A 20,672-nucleotide genomic window follows, 5' to 3' on the forward strand; every position below is an offset into this window, starting at 1 on the left:
TCCTTAACCCTGCTGAGCTACATTCGAACTCCTATCCTGGTTTCTTCTCCCTAAATTGCTGTGGGTCTCCCGCCTTCCTCTCTTGCCTACCAACACCTGGCCCGCCACGTATGTCTACTTAGAAAGGGTACTGTTTCAATCAAGTGTCCAGCAGTCAGGAAACCTGCGTGGGACGCTAACTTCTGGACAGTACTCCATGTACTTGTACCCTTGAAAATAAAAAGTATCTGGTGAAAGTAGCCCTCCTCCAGAGTTTGCTGAGCAGAGGGAAGCAGAAGCCAAATCCAAGGGCGCTAGAATTTCTTAAGGAACAGCCAAGGCTTTGTGCTCGCTGCTCTGTAGCCTCGCCTCGCCTTGGACCGAGGCAGGCACCGGGCGCCACACTGAGGGAGCCCAAAGTCTCACTGTCGGCCAGTCCAGGCTGCAAAGTGTGCCCGCGGCGGAGGGAGGCTTCCTCCAACCACGTGCACGGTGACAATTTCAGGTGCAGCCAGAAGGCAGCGGAAACCCCGGGAGCTTCCCGCCTCACGAAGCTTCCACTGCAGGAGCAGGGCAAACGGGGGATTGTCCTCTCGGCATCACGGTGTCAGAGTCTCCGCTCGGGTTCCACGCCACCGCCCTCCGCGCCCAGGTTCCCCAAAGTCAGGGCACCTCCCACCCTTGCAGCGTGACGCGGGCGCAGGGGCTCGGGAGTTGTAGTCCCCGGCTGGCCGCGAGCGCGGGGGCCGTGCTGGCGCGGACTCCACGTCCCGGCGGGCGGCGCGGCGCGGCCTGGGGCGCTGGGGGCGGGGCCGCTCGGCCCTTTAAACCATTCCAGGGCCGCTCTGAGGTCTGCAGCCGGGGACGGCGCCACACGGGGGTCGAGCAGGGCGCGGCGGCGGCGGGGCGCTCCGGGGAGGTGCGTACTGTGCCCCTTCCTCTCCCGGGACCTTCAGGGATCCCCGCGGAGGTGCGGGTCCCCGGGTCCCAGGGGCTCACGCGTACCCACGCGGGCCAGCGGAGGTCGGACTGGGCTTCCCCCTTGAACACGCCCCTTCCCCGGGGCGCCGGCGGTCCGGTGGCAGGCTGCACTCCACCGGGCCCGCCCCCACCCCCAGGCTTTCGTTGGCGTGGCCCCCCGGCCTGTCCTGACTCCAGCCCCTCTTCCACCCCTGGACCCTCAGGCCAAGGAAGGTAGCTCCCTTTCCAGATGTTAGGGCCCCGAGGCGTCTCTGAATATCTGGGTGGAACGCGGAGGCCCCCCGGTGGATGCCTGAGGGTGTCCACGTTGTGGCGGGGGCTCAGCCCCAAGTGTGGGCGCCCAGAGCCGCCGCGGGAGCCCTGAATCAGGTATTCCTCTTCCCCCTCACCGGCTTTGGCCGGTCACCAGACCCTGGACTTTGACCTGTCTCTCTCCACCAGGCCCGGGCAGCTGATGGTTTTGGCGAAGTATCTTAAGGTAGCTGGGCCCACCCCCTCTCCCCCACCTACCTCTTGTCCTCCCCCCCACACCACCACCACCCTGGCTCCCCTCCCTCATGACCGCCTGGATCCTCCTTCCTGTCAGCCTGTCCGCATTCTCCATCACTGGCCTATGGACCGTGTGAGTAAAGAGGGGGATGGGGGGAGGTAACTAGGGGACAAAATGGACCCAGGCTGAGGAGGGGCAGGGCCCAGCCAGGACCCAACAGGAGCCTGATGGCACACACAAAGTCCCTTGTCCTGTTGCAGGCTCCAGAATGGTAGCCAGGCTCGCGCCGGCTCTCTTCAAAGCCTGGCCTGGTGCCTGGGCACACAGTTCCTTGGAACAAGCTGGCACCACAGCGTCCAGCAGAGTGGCCCTGACAGACACACTTCTAGCCTGGGTAGCTCCCAGAGGTCCTCTAGTTTGGTGGACCACGCTGTGGGTTCCAGAGTAGCGTGAAGCTGCAGGGCCACCCCAACTTGACTCCCGGGAAAGGACAGTGAAGCTGCATGGGGGCGGAATCAAAGGGAACGGGTCCGTGGAGGAAGGCTGGGGGCACCGTGGGGGCAGGGTGACAGTTGTGCTCCCGCAGGTATGCCATGGCCGTGATGAACCACCACGTGTGCCCCGTGGAGAACTGGTATGGCACACTCTGCAGACAGCCTCACTCTAAAGCCCCCTTCATCTCTCTTCCCTCTTGGGCCGGGGCTGCCTCGAGCCAGATGGAGACCCTGGGCCTCACCGCTCTTCTCTGACATTGGCAGCGCCTGCCCCTCCCCAGGCATGGCTTCATGCCCACCTACCTGCTTCCCACCACCATTCGCCCCTTTGGCTTCTGTCTCAGGCGGGGCCCTGGGAAGTGGGCTCTTCCGCCCCTGCCAAGGGAGGCCTGGGAGGGTGGTCTCTGAGAGGCCTGAGGGTACAGACCAAGGGCCTGAGGGCACCCCTTTCCCCCAGGCTACTCTCTGTCCTGCCTGCCAGGTCCTACAACGAATCCTGCTCTCCTGACCCCACTGAGCAAGGGGGCCCCAAGACCTGCTGCACTCTGGACGATGTCCCCCTCATCAGGTAAGGCCTAGAAACTGGGCAGGTCACAGGGACCCAAGGCCCTGCTGGAACCCCAGCCACCCTCCTCCGGCAAAGGACTGTCTGTGGGTCTCAGGAATAATCATTCTGTTAAGAGCCCTTATTTACGATACCACTGACTAATTACTATGTGCCAGACTCTGTGCTGAACACTCTACATGCATAGCATCACTTAATCTTCCTGCATCGGGGCAGCTATTGTTTTCATCATTTTATAGGCAAGGAGACCGGGACTGAGCTATGTCACCCATTTGGGCCTCTCAGCTATGCAGTGGAGGCACCTGGACTAAGTCCAGGCTCTCTCACTGCCCAGGCCAGGCTCTGGCTTAAGAAAAGCCGGACCGGCTACAGGCTTGACAGCCTCGAGGAGTCCAAGGAGCCCCAGGGCCTGCTGAGCAATCCTGGGCACTCCCTGACTCCTTGGGGGGAGGCGCGGCCCGCCTAGGACCAATTGTTTGTGAGGGACACCTGGCCTTTCTCATTAGCCAGTGGCTGGGCTGCTAAGGAACGGGTGCAGATAAGGCCAGCAAGAGAGAGCAGGTGCGCCAGATGGGGGCCTCATGGTGCTCCTGCCCCCCTCACTCTGTCCTCGCCCCCTCCTTTTAGCAGGTGCGGCACGTACCCCCCAGAGAGCTGCCTCTTCAGCCTCATTGGCAATGTGGGTGCTTTCATGGGTGAGTTGTGCCCTCAGCCCCCCACCCCCTGCCCAGCCCAGCCCACCCTACCCTCATACCTGCTTCCCAGAAAGGCCGAAGAGCCCCTTGCTTCGCACAGCCCAGCCTACTAAGGGCTAAGGCAAGAGGGGCCACTTCTCTTTGTTCCTTGGAGGCCAGAGGCTGACCCCCCCACCCCACCCCCGGCCAAGCCACCCTAGTAGGGCACGCCACCTGCCCACCTGGTCCCTTTGGGCCGCCCTCAGGGTATCTGGTGGGAAGCTCATGAGTTCTCTGGGCTGGGTCAAGGCCTGAGGAAGATGCCAGTGCGGCTTCACCTGTGCTTTCCCGCCCCCCAGTGGCCCTGATCTGCCTCCTGCGCTACGGGCAGCTCCTGGAGCAGGGCCGGCATTCCTGGGTCAACACCACAACGCTCATCACAGGCTGCACCAACGCCGCGGGCCTCGTGCTGTTGGGCAACTTTCAGGTGCGCCCACCTGCCGCCTCTTGAACTTCCCTAACAGGGGCTCTCTGCAGGGGCCTCAGTTCCCCTGAGAGTGGACCCAAGCTGCAGGGTCTGCCCCTCCAGGTCGGGGGTTGGGAGAGGAGGGCCTGAGAGGAGGCGGGGAGTAAAAGGAGGTGGGGGGCTGCCTCACAGATGAGCCCCTCTCTGGGCCCAGGTGGATCACGCCAAAGCTCTGCACTATGTTGGAACTGGCGTGGCCTTCACCACCGGGCTGCTCTTTGTCTGCCTGCACTGTGCCCTCTCCTACCACGGGGCCACTGCCCCCCAGGACCTAGCCGTGGCCTACCTGCGGATTGTGCTGGCAGCCATCGCCTTTGTCACTCTGATCCTCAGTATCCTTCCAGGACGGGCAGCCAGGAACTCCTCCTACGGCCCAGGCCCTGTCCCGCCCAAGGTGGGGCTGGGGGTGGCCCCTGCCCCGTGTGGCCTTGTGCTCCCCGTCCTGGGAGGTGAGGCCTGGCCCTTGGCCCCAGCCTGGTCACATAGCTGGGAAGGCAGGAAGGGTGCCGCCAGGCTCCCGCACCCCCCACGGGAAGTTTCCTTAGCTCCACCGCAGGTGGCGTCTTCTTCATCCACGAGAGTTCACAGCTGCAGCACGGGGCGGCCCTGTGTGAGTGGATGTTTGTAATCGACATCCTCATCTTCTACGGCACCTTCAGCTACGAGTTTGGGGTGGTCTCCTCAGAGACACTGGTGGCTGCCCTGCAGCCTGCCCCCGGCCGGGCCTGCAAGTCCTCTGGGAGCAGCAGCGCATCCACCCACCTCAACTGTGCCCCTGAGAGCGTCGCCATGATCTGAGGTCTGGGGAGGGGTGGCTGGCCCCACCTCCACAGCTCCCTTCCCCGTATCGCCTTTGCATTTATTTTGTACCAAAAAACAATTCTGAGAAAGTATTCTGTTGGGGCGGAGGCTTCCTCATGCCTGGAGGAGCGGCCGTCCCACACCCACCTGTGCCATAGAGGAGCGGGCGCTGGCAGCCTCCTGGGCTGTGCATCGCCAGCCCCCACACTGCAGTGTTATTTTATTGTTTAAAGGTCACATATCCTCATTCACCCAGCCAGCCCTTCAGGTGCCTTCTACTCCCCAGTGCCAAGGCCAGACCACTGGGGTTTCCTGCTGCAGGAATTGGGGGCTGGGAACAGCAAGAGGGATAGAAGTCTTGGGGGCAGGGGTGAGCACTCCTTAGTCTTTGTGAAGGCCCACTTTGGGGCCCAAGGAGCTGCACTGGGATTCTTCACTCTGCCCCCTTTCTTTAGGGCAAATAACACAGCAGAACCATGTGGGTTATTTTAGTACTTTTTTTTTATATGTCTATTAAAAGAATTCTAATTTGCATGTTTGTGGTCTGTTCTGGAGCACCAGAGAGGGCCTGACCCAGGATGGCTTTCCCTAGGCATAGGAAGGGAGAAGCCCCTGTCTCTGAGACGGTCCTGAGTACCCACTGGTCTTGGAGAGCAAGGCTGCCAAGAACAAAGGATGCCGAGTGTTACCAAAATACCCATCAAGGGCTTGAAGCCCCTTCTGGGCCTTTAAACAATCTAAAGAGCTGATCTGGGGAGTTCCCTGGTGGCCTAGCACTCAAGGAACTGGCGTTGTCACTGCTGGGGTGTGTGTTCAATCCCTGGCCCAGGAACTTTGGCATGCCTCAGGCACAGCAAAAAAAAAAAAAAAAAAAAAAAAAAAAAGAAGCTGGTCTTACCTGATTATTTCACACTTCCTACTCTGCTCATTGTCTGATCTGAAGTATGACCACACCAGGGGATATGAGGAAGTGGGGGTGCAGAGAGCAACTTTAAAATGTTAGAAGCTGGGAGTTCCCATTGCAGCACAGCAGAAACAAATCTGACTAGTATCCACCATGAGAATGTGGATTCCATCCCTGGCCTCGCTCGGCGGATTGAGGATCTGGCATTGCCATGAGCTGTGGTGTAGGTCACAGGCGCAGCTGGGATCTGGTATTACTGTGGCTGTGGCATTGGCTGGCAGCTGCAGCTCCAATTCAACCCTTAGCCTGGGAACCTCCTTATGCCATGGGTGCGGCCCTAAAAAAAGCAAAAAAACATAAAATGTTAGAAGCTGAGTTCCTGATGTGGCACAGTTGGATTAGCAGCGGGTTGGGAGTGCTAGGACTCAGGTTCATTCCCTGGCCTGGCACAGTGGGTTAAGGATCTGATGTTGCCACAGCTGTGGTGTGGATGTGATCCCTGGCCCAGGGCTCCATATGCCATAGGGCGGCCAAAAAAAAAAAAAATTAATTAAAAAATATTAGAAGCAATTTTTGCAATGGAACTAAAGAAAGCCTCGGGTTCCGAGGTTGACTAAAGATTGCAGGGGGAGGATGTGGGCCAGTTTTTTGTTACCAACTACTGAGTGCCAGACTCTGACACATTTTGCTTTCCAACCACTAACACACAGGCCCAAGCCCTGGACTGGTCCAGTGATCAGTGAATAGGACCCTACTGCCTGCAGGCTAGCAGGCTTGGCAGGGAGGGATTCATAGCCTAGTACCTTCTGCAGCTCAGAACAATCTTCCCCAATAGCAGCAGACATGGAATGGAGGGTACAGCGCCCCCGCCCGGGTCTGTGAGCAATGCAGCCGCAGGTGGGTAAAGAAACCTTTAATGATTCGAGGCGCAAGCGGAAGATGTTGTGGAGGACCAGTGCTCAGCCCCAGCCGCCTCATGTGTACATGGCTCCATGAGGTTCTCCAGTCGGTGCTTCTGCTGCTGCTTGCGAGCCTGCGGGAAAAAGGGCATGCTGGGCAAAGGCCATACCTGAAGGCTTGGGGGTGAAGAGGCAGGGAAACCAGAGTGGGGCTGGCTCACTGTTTTCAGGCCCCTAGCATCTGCACTGCCAAGGCTCTTTCCCCTTACCAAAGTCCTTGGGAAGGCAGCCAGAGTCAGTGAGCGACCATGAGGCCCACTCAGGCCTGCTGAGGTGGGAACGGGAGCACCAAGGATAGGGCCTTGGGGAGTCCCTTACCACCCCGTCCACTTAGCCAGCCTCCTACCTTATCTCGTCTGTGCTCCTCATAAGTGTCATCATCTGTGGGCAGCTCATGGCGGCACAGGGGGCAGGAGTTTGTCTGGGAAGAGCAGGGCAGTGTACCAACCCGGGTCTGGGTTTTCATAAGCTGATATCCGTCCCCAGCCCCCAATGCCCACCCCTACCCTTCTCCCCTCTCTGATCCCCCCAACAGTCCAGGATCAGAAGGAGACTTGAGAACCGGGCCCAGGGGCAGGGTGAGGGCTGGGAGGAAGGAAGCAGTACCTTGCTCAGCCAGGGCAGAATGCAGCCGGAATGGAAGAGGTGATGGCAAGGCATCTCAATGGCAGTCTCCTCCTCCTCAAATTCCAAAAGACACACGGGGCACTTGAGCTCTTGAGGAGGGAGTGCTAATCAGGAGAGCTGCTGCCGGCCCTACCTCCCAGCTCCCATTCCTGAAGGACACTCTTCCCCCAACCTGGCCTGGAAAACTGAAAGAGCCAGACTATAGTCTGGCTTCCAGATGGGGCGGGTCTGGCAGACTTGCCCCAAATGGTGGAAGGAACTAGTGTCCTCACCGGCCTGAGAGCCTCTGATGACCGTCCTAGGGAGGTTCTCAACCACTGTCTTGGCAGCAGGCGGAGGCAGGTGGTGATCCCAATCTACCACCAGCCCCAAGTCTTCGAAGTCCATCCTATTGAAAAGTGACCTGGGAAGAAGGATGCAACATCAGAACCAAAGGAAACCATACTCTCTCTTTGCTCCCGCAATCCACTGGGCATTAATAACATAAACGCTCTGCTCAGTTAGTAGTACTAATAGCTAGCCCTCAGTCCTGTTCGCTAGAGGAAAAGCACAGTGGGCAATGGCTTTGGGCTGCTATCAGACAACCCCAAGCACGCAAGCTGTTTATTTCCACTTTACACATGAAGCAACAACTCAGAAGTTACTCAGGCCACGCAGGAATGACCTAGTAAAGCCTGATTCCAAGTGGCAGTGAGGCTTCCGTGCTTGGGGTTCCGGCTTAGGCTCACAAGGCCCCTACCCAACCCCCCGGGCCCGCCTACTCTAGTACTTCGTAGAGCTCACTGCCCTCTCGCGCCGACTCCCCCTACTTTCCACTCCAGTCTTTTCCAGAATCCCCTTGCCCGGGTCCGTCCACGGACCATCCAAATTCTCGACTTCCCCTCCAATCTCACCACGGAACTAACTCTGCAGATGATTTAGCAGTCCTCCCCGGAACCCGCTGCCCCAGGTGAGCCGCCTTCTCCAGCCAGCTTCAGCCCAGAAGCCTGCTGCGTAGGCCCTCCCTCCCAGCCCGTGCAGCCACCTTGCGAGCTCCAGCAGCATGTTGGTTCGGGCATCCGGCTCGGGGTCCAACGGCTCGCAGTCGTGTTCATCAAAATAGGACGCCATGGCAGCCGGGCTGTCTGACACAGCCCTCATACCCCTGGACCTCAGGCCCCTGGCGCTGGCCAATAAACTGGTAAGTTGAGAGAGAGAGACCAATCAGAGCGCCCGAAAGGCGGGCACAGTGGCTTCTTCCTCATAAAAAGCGGAAGTATGAACTTTATCACGTCTCATTGGCTCGAGTGAATCAGGTGACCAAAGGCTAAAGCCAATGGCAGGGGCCTGGGCTGGTCAAAAACGTTCATCTCTGAGCCCTAAGGTAAATTCCTGGGAGTGACATGTGGATCCGATCCCGGAGCTTTGAAAAGTCATCGGTCTGGCCTCTAGGGGTCCTCCATTCGCTCTGCGTCTCAGAGAGTCTCAGCAGTGCAGATGCTAGAGACTTCTCAGAGAGGGTGGAGCTGGCCAGGGAAAACCCGGAATCAGGGTGCTTCCCGCTGCTCTGCCTTGGCCCCGCCGGGCATTTCTGCAACCCGCTGCTTGCTCTCTGGTTTGTTCAGGACTTGTCGCTTGACTCTTTCCTGACCTCCGCAAAACAAACAAAAATCTTCTGCGCATTTCTTCTGTATTAGACAAAATAATAAAGGGTGATAAATGGTGGGGCAACCTCCCCAGCCTTCCGGGGGATCAGGAGCCTTCCCAGCTCTTGGAATTGTTATGTAACCTTTAGCCCATTGCTCAACTTCTCCCCTAGTTTTGTAAAACTAGAGGCTTGAATTAAATAAGTAGTTTGCATCCCTGGCTACCCATGAGTCTCCTCGAGAGAGAAGAGGAGGAGTTGCAGCTTTAGGAGAAAAACAAAAACTATGTCTGATATTCTCAAAGATTTTGATTTAACTAATCTAGGTCTGGGTGTGATTTTTTTTTTATTTTTTATTTTTTGCTTTGTAGGGTTGCACTCGAGGCATATGGAGGTTCCCAGGTTAGGGGTCAAATTGGAGCTGCAGCTGCCAGCCTACACCGCAACCACAGTAGCGCCAGATCCCAGCAGCATCTGCGACCTACACCACACAGCTCACAGTAATGCTGGATCCTTAACCCACTGAGCGAGGCCAGGGATCAAACCCACAACCTCATGGTTACTAATCGGATTCGTTTCCACTGTGCCACAACAGAAACTCCTGGGTGTGATATTTTTATAAGTTCTACGGGTGATTCTGATGTGAGACAGGGTTGAGAACCACTGCACTAAATGATTTGGATAACAGCTACCATTTATTTGGCATCTAGAATTATAACATTGATAGATATTTTACACATGGTATAAATAATCCTCACAATTGTCCTAGAAGCTAAGTATCATTATCCCTTTTTACATAGGTAAAACCCAAGCCCGGGAAATGGTTTGCCCAAGTACACAGGGCCTCTACTGGTGTTGCAGACCAAAGTGCAGGGTTGGGTGCCTTCCTCCATCTTTCCCAGGAAAGGCAGATGGAAATGAGCCTACCAGAAGTAACAAGCTCTGTGCCAGTTATTGTCTCAGTAGCCCTCACTCTACCTAACAAGGAACTGCTTCTGTTACCCACTTGACACCGAATTCCCCTTCCCACCCACACTTGAGTTTGAAATGCACTTAAGTGGCCCAGGCAGCAGCTGACCTGCTTCCCAGGTCTTGGGGCCTTTCCTTCTTGTTCTCCTTTTTTTTTTTTTAATTTTTTACTTTTATTTTATTTTTATTTTTTTGGTCTTTTTATGGCTGCACGCGGGGGGTATGGAGGTTCCCAGGCTAGGGGTCTAATCGGAGCTGTAGCCTCCAGCCTACGCCAGAGCCACAGCAATGCCAGATCCGAGCCGCATCTGTGACCTACACCACAGCTCACAGCAACGCCGGATCCTTAACCCACTGAGCGAGGCCAGGGACCGAACCCATAACCTCATGTTCCTAGTAGGATTTGTTAACCACTGTGCCACGATGGGAACTCCTTTTTTTTTTTTTTTTTTTTTTTTTTTTTTTCTTTTTCTTTTTAGGGCTGCACCTGTAGCATATGGAGGTTCCCAGGCTAGGGGCTGAATCGGAGCTGCAGCTGCTGGCCTACTGGCCTACACCACAGCCACAGCAACGCAGGATCCAAACCCTCTCTGCGAGACCCTCTCAGCTCTCAGCAATGCTGTATCATTAACCCACTGAGCGAGGTGAGGGGTTAAACCCACATCCTCATGAATACTAGTCGGATTCTTTTTTTTTTGGCTGCACTCACAGCATATGGAGGTTCCCAGGCTAGAGGTTGAATCAGAGCTGTAGCTGCTGGCCTACACCACAGCCACAGCAACCTTGGATCCAAGCCTCATCTGTGACCTAAACCACAGCTCATGGCAACACCAGATCCTTAACCCACCAAGCAAAGTCAGGGCTTGAACCTGCATCCTCTTGAATGCTAGTCAGATTCGATTCCACTGAGCCATGACAGGAACTCCAATAGTTGGATTCTTAATCCACTGAGCCACAACAGCAACTCCTGGGCCTTTCCTTCTTCCATGGCTTTTACCCAGGAATCTTTCCTGGCACCCTGAAGCCACTGCCTCTCTGGCCCTGTGCGGTCCTGGAGTTTTGAAACTCCAGGCCATCCTTTGTGACCTGCATAATGGCACCACAGGAGGAAGCCTTCTCCCTTTTCCTGCCACTCACCTCACCTGTAATCTGGTTAAAGGTTGAGTTAGAATGTTAGGTGGAGAACTTGGAGAGGAGGTGCTTAAGGAGGAAAAGTCTCTCTGAAGGTGAGAGCTTTCCTCTTTGTCATCCCATCTGGAGTTCCATTGGTCCTCTAATATCCCAAGACTAAGAAAAATATAACAGATTTTGGAGTTCCTGCTGTGGTGCAATGAGATCAGCAGCATCTTGGAAGCATAGGGACACAGGTTGGATCCCTGGTATGGTGGGTTAAGAATCCAGTGTTGCCGCAGCTGCAGCTAGATCACAGCTACAGTTTGGATCTGATCCCTGGCCCAGGAACTCCATATACCACGGGGCGGCCAAAAAAGAAAAAAATAAGTAAATAACAGATTCCATTCTCAGGGAACAGAGGGCACCAGTTGAAGGGTCGGTTTGGGGGCTGTAAATGTCTTTACGAAGGATCTGTCTGTAGGGTTGGATCAAGTCAGGAAGGGAGAGGAAGGGGCCACTCCCCAGGCCTGGAGTCCTTTGGGACTTTCTGCTTCCTAAGCAGCCCCAGGAGTGGACACAGAGCAGGATGAACCACCCTGGAGGCCATCCTCTCTCTCTCTCTCTCTCTCTCTCTCTCCACACACACACACACACACACACACACACACCAGATTTTAACCAAATAGCAGCTTTTACTAAGTTCCGGGTGGAGCTGGCCTGGCATGGCTAGGGCAGCAGGTTGCCCTCAAGAGCCAGTCTGTGATGCGAGAGGCGACAACAAAGGTGTACACGTCAGGGACTGCCCTTCTGCACTCACTGGGGTGGATCAGATGGGCACAAACGCCATGGTCCGCTGAAGACCAGAAGCGGCCAATGCAACTATTCGGCCTCATTTCCAGGCCCAGCTGGGTCAGTCCCCAGTCCCTGAGGCAGAGCCCGCGTTCTGGGCGGGTGGAGCACTGCTGTCCTTGCTACTCTGTGGGAGAAAGACGGCCAACAGCACAATCAGGAGTATGAGCAGGCCACCGCCCACGGCCAGCCCCAAGTAGATCCGGCACCGGAGGTTCTCCCAGCGCTTCTTCTGGGCCAGGGTCTTGGTTGTCTTGCTGAAGGCAGAGCTCTGTGGACACCCCCAGACATAGAGTTGGAGTTAGTGGTTTCCCCAGAGCCCTGGACCAACACTTTCCAGCCCCACCCTGGCAAGGCCTAGTCTCATCCCACAACCTCCCCAGCCTGTCAGCTTCCTTTCTCCACACAGCCTGCCCTGGTCGCCTCCCAGTCTGACTCCTGGTCTCAGACACTGGTGTAGCCCTTAACTCACAGCCAGACAGGCTCAGCCGGGGTTAATAATGCCAGTCGTCAACCTTGAGGAAGAGGAAGGCCCATGGCTTCAAACCAAGGCCTTCATACTTCATGAGGCCTACCCACCTGTTGGGTAGCTAGGCTAGGGGTACCTCAAGAAACCCCCAGGCCCCCCACTGGCCTGTGGATAAGCCTCAGGCCCCACCAAAGGCCTGGGGAGCCTGAGCATAGCCTGAGAGCTCCCTCTGAGGGCCTCTCCTAGCCTCTCCCTCACCATCCCTGCTGCCCCAGGCCTCACACCATGTCCAGGAGTTGGTCTGAACGCTGCTCCAGTTCCGCCAGCTTCCCGTCGCGCTCCAGGACCTTGTCGAAGTTGTTGAGCATGATTTCCGTCACCTCATCCGCCTGCCGCTGGCACCGCTCCAACTCCTTCCCTGCCTGGGCGCCAAGCCCAAGGTCAGGGAGCATGAGGTCCCCATCTGGCCCTCATCTGGCCCTGGGACCTAGAGGCCTCCATGCCCCTACTGTGCATGCATGTGTGTATTGGCCGGGGTGGGGTGGCCGGGGTGCACGGTGTATGAGAAAGGGGAAGGGCCTCTTTCACGTAAGGGTCTGATATGTGCAGAATGAAGGGCCGGCCTCCTGGGTGTGTGTGGCTCATCCGTGGCTCTTCCCTTTGCCCATCAAGGCAGGTCCTAGGTTAACCTTGACTTCCCACATCTCAGCTTCCTCTAAGGCGCCCCAGGATGGAAGCTTCCCAGGACCCACCCTCCTCCAAAACAGACACTTGGCTCACCTTGGCCTTGACCCAATGTGCACTGGCCCTGTGGCTTCCCACTGGCCTGAGAAGGCAGCAAAGAACAAGGAACCAAGCTACCTGGTCAGAGCCAGACAGACAGGAGACCCATCCCCCAGAGCTAGAGACATCATCTCGGACCAGCACATGTTATAGCTTCTGTTTAACCCCACAGGCAAGCACACGAACACAAACTGAGATCACATCTCCCCCCGCCTCCCTCCCTCTGCCTCTGACTAGTCAGGCCAGTTCTGCCTCCTGGCTTGACCTTGTTCCCACATCAATGCTCAAAACTGATTCCCTGTCTGCATTGGGACCTCAGCCTTCCTGGCCTCTGGCCTCCAGCTTTCCAGCCAGCCAGCCAGGATTTTCACTGGGGTCCATGTCACACAGAAGAGACCAACTCTAGCATTTCCCAGCCTGGGCAGCAGCTTCACCTGACAAAAGAATGCTCAGCCCACTGCAGAGGACGGGGAAGGGAGATGCTGGGTCCAAGATGGCAGAGAGGCCAGGAAGAGGAAGAAAGCACAGACGACAAGCAAGAAAGAAACTGGAGTTTGGATGCATGCCACTGGGAGAGTCCCAGGGCAGGAGGGTCTGGGAGGAACTGGAGGCCCAGGGACATGTCAGGGAGATGAACACCAGAGGACAACAAACCCCAGCAACTCCCTGCACCCAGCCTAATCTCCCAACCCTATTCTCACCTCCTTCCCGCAAGGCATGAGCCAAGCTCCCTTTCCTGCCAGACTATATTGCCCATTGTCTGCACTGGACGTTCTTGGCACTTGACTGAATTCCACTTAAAACCAGAGAATGGGAGTTCCTGTCGTGGCTCAGCAGTTAACGAATCTGACTAGCATCCATGAGGATGCAGGTTCGATCCCTGGCCTCACTCAGTGGGTCAAGGATCCGGCGTTGGCGTGAGCTGTGGTGTAGGTCGCAGAGGCGGCTTGGATCCCGTGTTGCTGTGGCTGTGGTGTAGGCCGGCAGCTGTAGCTCCAATTAGACCCCTAGCCTGGGAACCTCCATATGCCGAAGGTGCGGCCCTAAAAAGCAAAAACAGAGAACGGGATGGGATCTGGTGGTCACAGAGGGCCACCTCCTGCTCAGGCAAGAATCCCCATTCAGGATCCTTGCAGCTGCCTTGCACATAACCTCCAAGCATTCCCAGTCCATGAATCCTACTTCTTCCCCCTGGACCGCAAGCTCCCAGAGCGAGGGCAGGGGCCAGGGTCCTGCCTTTGTCTGCCACCAGCCCGGGGGCCCAGGAGGCCAGCACAGTGCCAGCCATTGCAAGGACTCAGTGAGGGGGCCAACTGCATTATGACTTATCCAAAAGCAACTGTTCTTCTCCAGTTTGTTCTCCTCCAGTGTGTTTATCCTGCCCAGCAGGAGTTTCACAAGGCAGGCATCCGAAACCCAAGTAGGTCAATATTTACTCATAAGCTAGAAAAGCAACTTGCTTAATGAGGGGGCAGGCAAACCATGACAGAGGGGTGCACTCACGGGGCCGCGGAAGCAGGAGCTGGGGAATAAAGTGGAATAATGAAGAAAGCAGGGAGCTCGTATGCATCCTTCCCTTTTCCTGAGTCAACCAACAGCACCGCTATTATTATTACTACATGATTCCACAAGTGTCCACTGCTTGGGAGTCTCTCACATTCAGAGAGTCCAAGAGTCCGGGGAATGGACCAAGATTCAAAACTGAGCCTCACCACTAGAGATGGGTGGGCCTTTGCATATTATTTTTTCTGTGCTAAACACGACAGCTGTTGTGATCTTATCCTCCAACATGGGGTGATGTCGGGTCAAATTCTTCAAGAGAGCTGGCTGTACTTCCGCCGCAAGCTGTGGCCTCCTTCCCCCACTGCGAAGCCAGGCCTGTCCATAGCCAGGATGGGCCCAGGCCTAAAAGAACACATTCACCCCAGGGAACACAGAGAGTCTCTGACTCTCCTTGGCCCCGCTCAGCCAGAGGAAAAAGACACTGTATGCACAGGCCTCAACTGCCACGTGACAAACAGAGAACTGAGCATCGTGGAAGGAGGTAAGCAACTGGAGGGCAGGCCACGCTGCCCCCTGCCACACAGAACTTGGCACAGCGCCTGGCATGCAGTGGACCACGTGGAAAATATTTTCTGAATGAATTATGTTCTTACAAAGATCACTATAGGAGTTCCCATTGTGGCTCAGCAGGTTAAGAACCCAACTAGGATCCATGAGGAAGGATGTGGGTTCGATCCTTGGCCTTGCTCAGTGGGTTAAGGATCCGGCATTATCGTGAGCTGTGTTGCAGATGGGGCTGGGATCTGGCATTGCTGTGGCTGTGGTGTAGGCCAGCAGCTGCAGCTCCAATCTGACACCTAGCCTGGGAACTTCCATATGCTGCCGCAGGTGCAGCCCTTAAAAAAAAATGAAAAAATTCACTATAGGCCAGGGAAAAGAGATGTATATGACATAACTAGAGAAAAGAGTTTAGGAGTTCCCTGGTGGCTTAGTTGGTTAAGGATCCAGCATTGTCACTGCTGTGGCGAGAGTTTGAATCCTGGCCTAGGAACTTCCACATGCCATGGGCAGGCATGGACAGAAGTGGAAAACCTTAGGCTGAGAGGCTACGAGAAGGTGTGGGGAAGTGCCATCAGCAAGGGTATGAGGCGATGTCCCCAGGCTGGGGGGAGTGGTGGGTGAGGAGAGGAAGGGTGGGTAAGAGAAGCATTTCCGAGGCTGGAGGTGGGGGAGGTAGGCAGTGCTGTTGGCAGGCGGGGAAGTGTTAGTTAAACAGGAAATTGACAGAATGTCACCCCATGTGCAGAATATCCCTCTTTCCATTCTCAAATCTCCTTTCAGGTTTTTCCAGGCTAGAGTCAGTTGCTCTGAAAACAAATCTCTCAAAAACCTCCCCCGTCAACTCTCCGGTCTCCCCTCTCAGCTGTCATTACCGTCGTCCTCAAAAGGACTCAGACTGGAGTTCCCATTGTGGCTCAGCCAGTTAAGAACTTGACTAGCATCCATGACGATGCGGGTTCGATCCTTGGCCTCGCTCAGTGGGTTAAGGATCCAGTGTTGCCTCGAGGTGCATATAAATGTGGCTTGGATCTGGTGGATCTGGCTGTGATCCAGACCAGCAGCTGAAGCTCCAATTCAACCCCTAGCCTGGGAACTTCCATATGCCGCAGGTGCAGCCCTAAAAAGAAAAAAAAATGTACCTGGGCGGCAATCTGGTGTATCGACTCCTTCCTGGGTCAGCACTCACTTAAGCTCAGGGTCTAAGAGTCAGGGTCTGCATTACAGCCCTGGTTCCTTTAAATCCTGCCTCTGTCGCTCACCGGCTAAGTGACTAAAGACTAAGGATATGACTTTTTTGACCTTCCGCTTCCTCATCTATAAAGTAGTGACAATAATATCTGCCATAATATCAGCCAAGGCATGTGACATGTTACAAATAAAGTTTTTACCAGAGTTCCTGACTTGTACTAAATGCTCAATAAATAATAGCTATTATTATCACTGTAGCCCAAGATTCCCTACCTTTTTTTTTTTTTTTTTTTTTTTTTAGCTATCGGATCCCAGTACCTACACAATGCTTGTGGTCCATAAAGCCTCTTAGACATTTTGACAAAATACACAACCAAGCAAGCTCTTCCCTTTTGCAAACTTGTGCACTTGTTTCTAACCTAAATATAGAACTTGACACTGGCCTTTGATAACCTGTATCTAGTTTATTTCCATCAGTCACAGCAGACTGTTGAGAAGGTTTTACATCTTGACAGTGGTAACAGCCACCATTCAGTGGGCACATACTCTGAGCTAAGTTCTGTGCTTCCTGCTGTTTATTTCATTTAAGCCTCACAATAATGTGCTTCAATGGGAAAGTGCTGTTATCCCTGTCGTATAAGAAACTGAAGTCAGAAGGGTTAAGTCACCGAACCAAGGTCACAGAGCCAGTGACAAGGAGATCTCAGAGTTGAATCAACTTCGACTCCAAGAATCACATTCTTAACCCCTATGCTGAACTGGATGCAGGTAAAGAAAGGCCAAATGCTTTAGCTGGCTGGCTAAAGACTCACCAGACCTTCTGATGCTGCCAGCTCAACTTGTGTGCATGTGAGTTTGGCTCAAAACTCAAATTCTTTGCACAGGGCCTGAGAGAGGACCATCTATGAGATGAATGATGTCAAGTCATTACTCATTAAATTTCTGTCTTTCCCATCAATATTTTCTTCCTACTCTGTTTCCTATGCCAGTCACCATGCCTGGCACAAAGAAAATGCCCAAGAAACACTTGTTATGTGAGTGAATCAGAGAAGAGGAGGAAAGAAGGGAAAGGAAGGAAAAGAAGGAAAAGTAGGCAAGGCAGATGTGAAGAAGGAAGGGAAAGTGCCGGGGGTTGACGAAGGGGCAGGAGTGAAAGAAAAAATAGGGGTGGGGGAGTGATGAACGGGGTGGGAGGGGCAGGAGGAGGTTGGAGTTGGCACATGCGCATTGAGATATATGGAATGATTGGTCAACAGGGACCTGCTATATAGCACAGAGAACTCTACCCAGTATTCTGTGATAATCTATGTGGGAAAAGAATCTTAATGAGAATGGATGTGTGTACAGGTATGACTGAATCACTTTTCTGTACAGCAGAAATTATCACAACCTTTTAAACCAACTATACTCCAATAAAACTTTAAAAACTGGAAGAAGAAGGAGTTCCCGTCATGGCGCAGTGGTTAATGAATCCTACTAGAAACCACGAGGTTGGGGGTTCGGTCCCTGCCCTTGCTCAGTGGGTTGACAATCCGGCGTTGCTGTGAGCTGTGGTGTAGGTTGCAGACACGGCTCGGATCCCGCGTTGCTGTGGCTCTGGCATAGGCCAGTGGATACAGCTCCGATTCGACCCCTAGCCTGGGAACCTCCATATGCCACGGGAGTGGCCCAAGAAATAGCAAAAAGACCAAAAACAAACAAACAAACAAAACAACAACAACAACAAAAAAAAAACCAAAAAACTGGAAGAAGAAGAAAAAAAAGAAAAAAAAAACAGAGGGAAGGAGCGAGGAGATGGATGGGAGACAGGCATCAGTGTACCCTCCCTGGGCTCAGATGCATCATTTCCTCAGATGAACCTGTGAGAGTCCCAGAGTTTTCCAGTACCTTCCAATAAATGATCTTAGTCTCAGCCTTGCAGAGTTTCCTCTTCTCTCCAAGTGCTTAAGGGTTAGCTGCAAGCCTACCCTAACCCTGCCTGATCCTTTGCTCCACCCGCTGGGAAGTGGGCTCTGGGGTCTGTCCTATTCTCCAGCCTCCCTCAGTTTCCTGGCGTGGCTGCAGAGCTCCACGCTACCTTCCTGCCCCGCTTCCTCTTCCTGCCTCCAGGTCCCTGGAGATGAGGCCATCCAGGCATCCAGACCCCCAGCCAGGCCACATCCATCACACCTCTGCTGGCTTTCCACGGGCAGAATCCCAGTACCCAGCCTGCTGGCGCCTGCCGGGGCCCAACTTCCAGGGAGTTCTAGCAGAGAGAAGCCTCCAGTACCACCTATTCTTGACACCTTAGCCTTGGAGAAGGCAAGTGGGAACAGAGGCCCAAGTCTACAGCAGGAGTGGGGGATGACTCAACTTAAGAATGTGTCCCTAGATAGGGGCTAGAAGCAAGTCAGGCTATGCCACCCCCTGATAACTTCAGTGGAACGCTTACAGTAAACATCTTCCTTTCTCTTTCCCCAGGGGGAGGAGTTTGCCTTCCAACACCCTGGCACAGGGGCTGGCATGGCCTCTACCACCCCATCTGCTCAGGTTTCCAAGCCCTGGGCCAGACTTGGCTCCTCACAGCTTCAGGAAGGGCTGAAGAGGTCATCATATTACCCACCACTTCTCAGGAGCAGGTTCTGAGTACCAGGCAGCTCTCTGCCACCGTCTCTCCTCTAACCTTCCGAGGACCCAGCAAGGCTGTCGGTATTGCTGACCCCACTTCACCATGCGGAAGAGGAGGCTCAGGGAGGCTAAGTGACTTGCCCGGGGTCACAGAGTGGGTAAGTGGCCACCAACAGGATCTCTGCCCGGAGTCTGACACCGAAGCCGGTGCTTGTAACCACTTGGCCCCCTCAAGTGGGAAGCCAGAGTCCCGTTCTCTTGGCGCGGAGCTGCGGGGACCCGCGCACGCCCCACTTTCCCTCCCGGGATGCGCGAGGTGAGCGGAGGGTCTGTTTTGGTCCTGCTCTGGCCGGCACTACCTCGCTGGGGGACCAGCGCGGGTTCCGGGAAGACGCCCGGGCCCTTGGACTTCGTTCTATCGCCTCGCACTCCCACGTCGCTCGCCCTCTGCCCGCCGCCCAGCCCCGGGCTCTCACCATCGTCGCTGCTGCCGCCACCTCGTCAGCTCCGGCTCCTCTGCCCTCAAGCGGCCGCGGTGCCAGGGACCAGGGAGGAAACGGAGGGCGGGGCCGGCTCGGCGGGGGGCGGGGGGCGCGCGATCCCTGCGCCGCGACCGTGACCAAGACAAATCGAAAGCGACCGGCGAAGGATTCTGGGCTCCGGGGCCGGTGCCTCTCCCTGCGCCGCCGCCGGCGCCCGGCCGCGAACGACTCCCCAGCCTCGTGAAGTGGGGGCTCTGCATGGACAGCCTGGTGCCAGGTCTACACCTCGGGGGCCCGCTGGAGTGGGCTCTGGAGTGGGCTCAAGGAGTCCTCTCTAGAGCTGCATCCCAGATCTGGTAGATCGGGTTGACCTGGGGAGGCATCATCATTTATTCATTCAACAGGAACCTGTAGGAGTGCCACTGCCCTGCCCTGTGCTAGGCGCTGCCCACCTTGATGAATGCAAATTACCCATCACCCTAAAAACGACCTCCTCAAAGTTTTGAAACCAAATAAATTTTATTCACAATAAATGGTATTAATACACTACCTGCCACTGGATTGTACATTATAAAACAGTCGATTGTATGTTTTGTGAATTTCACCTCAATCAAAAGAGAAAACAGAGAGCCCCTTCCCCAACCCTAGTTCTAGCTTTTTCTTTACTTCCCTTTCACCACGTGCTAAGTGCAACCCTGCCCTAATATGCCCCTGTTCCTCAATGGGAGGATGAGGGAGGTTGGTGTGTCCAGTCCTTCCAGAGCCTTCTTGAGCTGGATCCGTCCATCCTCAGCCTCTCCTTTCAGTGCTTCAGGGAAGCCACCTGCCACCTCTTCTCCACCGCACCCCTTGCCACCCCCAACATCTCAGAGGTGGCCCCTTTTAAGGAAGGAGGCTTAAAGTTCCCTCTCCCTGGATGAATCCCAGTGAACAAAGACCCCACCCCCACCCAGGACGGTGAGTCTGGGTTGCAATGGCTGAGGCTGCTCGGAGCTCCAGTCCAGGAGTGGACTGAGGACAGGGGATGGACATGGTTGTGACAAAGATCACAGCAAGGAGTTCCCGTTGTGGTTCAGCAGGTTAAGAACCCGACTAGTATCCATGATAATGCAGGTTCAATCCCTGGCCTCCCTCAGTGGGTTAAGTATCTGGCGTTGCCGTGGACTGTGGTGTAGGTCTCAGACATGGCTTGGATCCTGCGTGGCTGTGGCTGTGACGTAGGCCAGCAGGTCCAGCTCCAGCTCCAATTCAGCCCCTAGCCTGGAAACTCCCATATGCTGCAGATGCAGCCTTAAAAAAAAAGAAAAAAAAAAAAAAAAAAGACTGGGGTGGGGGTCTCATCTGTGCTTTCCTCCCTTCCTAGTTTTCAGAGCATGATTCTAGAACCCAACTTGCCAGTACTAAGTCTCAAATCCTGTCTCCCACCCCTGCCCTTCTGGACTCCCTCCCCCAAACAGGTTCAATTGTGGAACACCTATGGGGGAAACAAGGACAGAGATGATGAAAACCCTTCCCTCAAACCAA

At 55.1% G+C, this 20,672-nt stretch overlaps 3 protein-coding genes across 8 annotated transcripts; 1 reads left to right on the forward strand and 2 right to left on the reverse strand.

Moving 5' to 3' along the window:
- TMEM150A (transmembrane protein 150A) lies at positions 764–5,044 on the forward strand. Of its 6 annotated transcripts, none has more exons than XM_005655211.3 (8): positions 764–898; positions 1,402–1,582; positions 2,037–2,084; positions 2,402–2,512; positions 3,140–3,204; positions 3,543–3,670; positions 3,864–4,041; positions 4,266–5,044. In XM_005655211.3, the coding sequence occupies exons 2-8, from the start codon at positions 1,518–1,520 to the stop codon at positions 4,505–4,507; spliced, it is 837 nt and encodes a 278-aa protein (XP_005655268.1). In that variant the 5' UTR covers positions 764–898; positions 1,402–1,517; the 3' UTR covers positions 4,508–5,044. The 6 variants fall into 6 exon arrangements, with proteins under 6 accessions (XP_005655268.1, XP_005655267.1, XP_013843331.1 ...); XM_005655210.3 differs by having other exon boundaries at positions 765–898; positions 3,137–3,204; XM_003354739.4 differs by having other exon boundaries at positions 766–898; positions 2,426–2,512; positions 3,137–3,204.
- RNF181 (ring finger protein 181) lies at positions 6,313–8,134 on the reverse strand. The gene is given in 6 exon segments (NM_001243378.1): positions 6,313–6,409; positions 6,412–6,447; positions 6,720–6,794; positions 6,980–7,089; positions 7,273–7,403; positions 8,025–8,134. Coding segments are annotated over 6 exon segments (459 nt in total). The 5' UTR covers positions 8,111–8,134; the 3' UTR covers positions 6,313–6,388.
- VAMP5 (vesicle associated membrane protein 5) lies at positions 11,379–19,622 on the reverse strand. The gene is made up of 3 exons (XM_005655212.3): positions 19,143–19,622; positions 12,309–12,446; positions 11,379–11,826 (listed from the first exon to the last, which is right to left on the reverse strand). The coding sequence occupies exons 1-3, from the start codon at positions 19,143–19,145 to the stop codon at positions 11,617–11,619; spliced, it is 351 nt and encodes a 116-aa protein (XP_005655269.1). The 5' UTR covers positions 19,146–19,622; the 3' UTR covers positions 11,379–11,616.

This window comes from Sus scrofa, chromosome 3, assembly GCF_000003025.6.
Source record: "Sus scrofa isolate TJ Tabasco breed Duroc chromosome 3, Sscrofa11.1, whole genome shotgun sequence".
Taxonomy (NCBI): Eukaryota; Metazoa; Chordata; class Mammalia; order Artiodactyla; family Suidae; genus Sus; species Sus scrofa.

What these genes read in the sequence shown, in the direction of transcription:
- TMEM150A (XM_005655210.3), top strand. Translation starts at nt 1,518, where the DNA reads ATGACCGCCTGGATCCTCCTTCCTGTCAGCCTGTCCGCATTCTCCATC. An exon ending in GACGATGTCCCCCTCATCAG is followed by an intron (nt 2,513 to 3,136) that starts GTAAGGCCTAGA and finishes CCCTCCTTTTAG; the next exon opens with CAGGTGCGGCACGTACCCCC. An exon ending in CAATGTGGGTGCTTTCATGG is followed by an intron (nt 3,205 to 3,542) that starts GTGAGTTGTGCC and finishes CCCGCCCCCCAG; the next exon opens with TGGCCCTGATCTGCCTCCTG.
- VAMP5 (XM_005655212.3), bottom strand. An exon ending in CAGACCAACTCCTGGACATG is followed by an intron (nt 11,827 to 12,308) that starts GTGTGAGGCCTG and finishes GGGTGTCCACAG; the next exon opens with AGCTCTGCCTTCAGCAAGAC.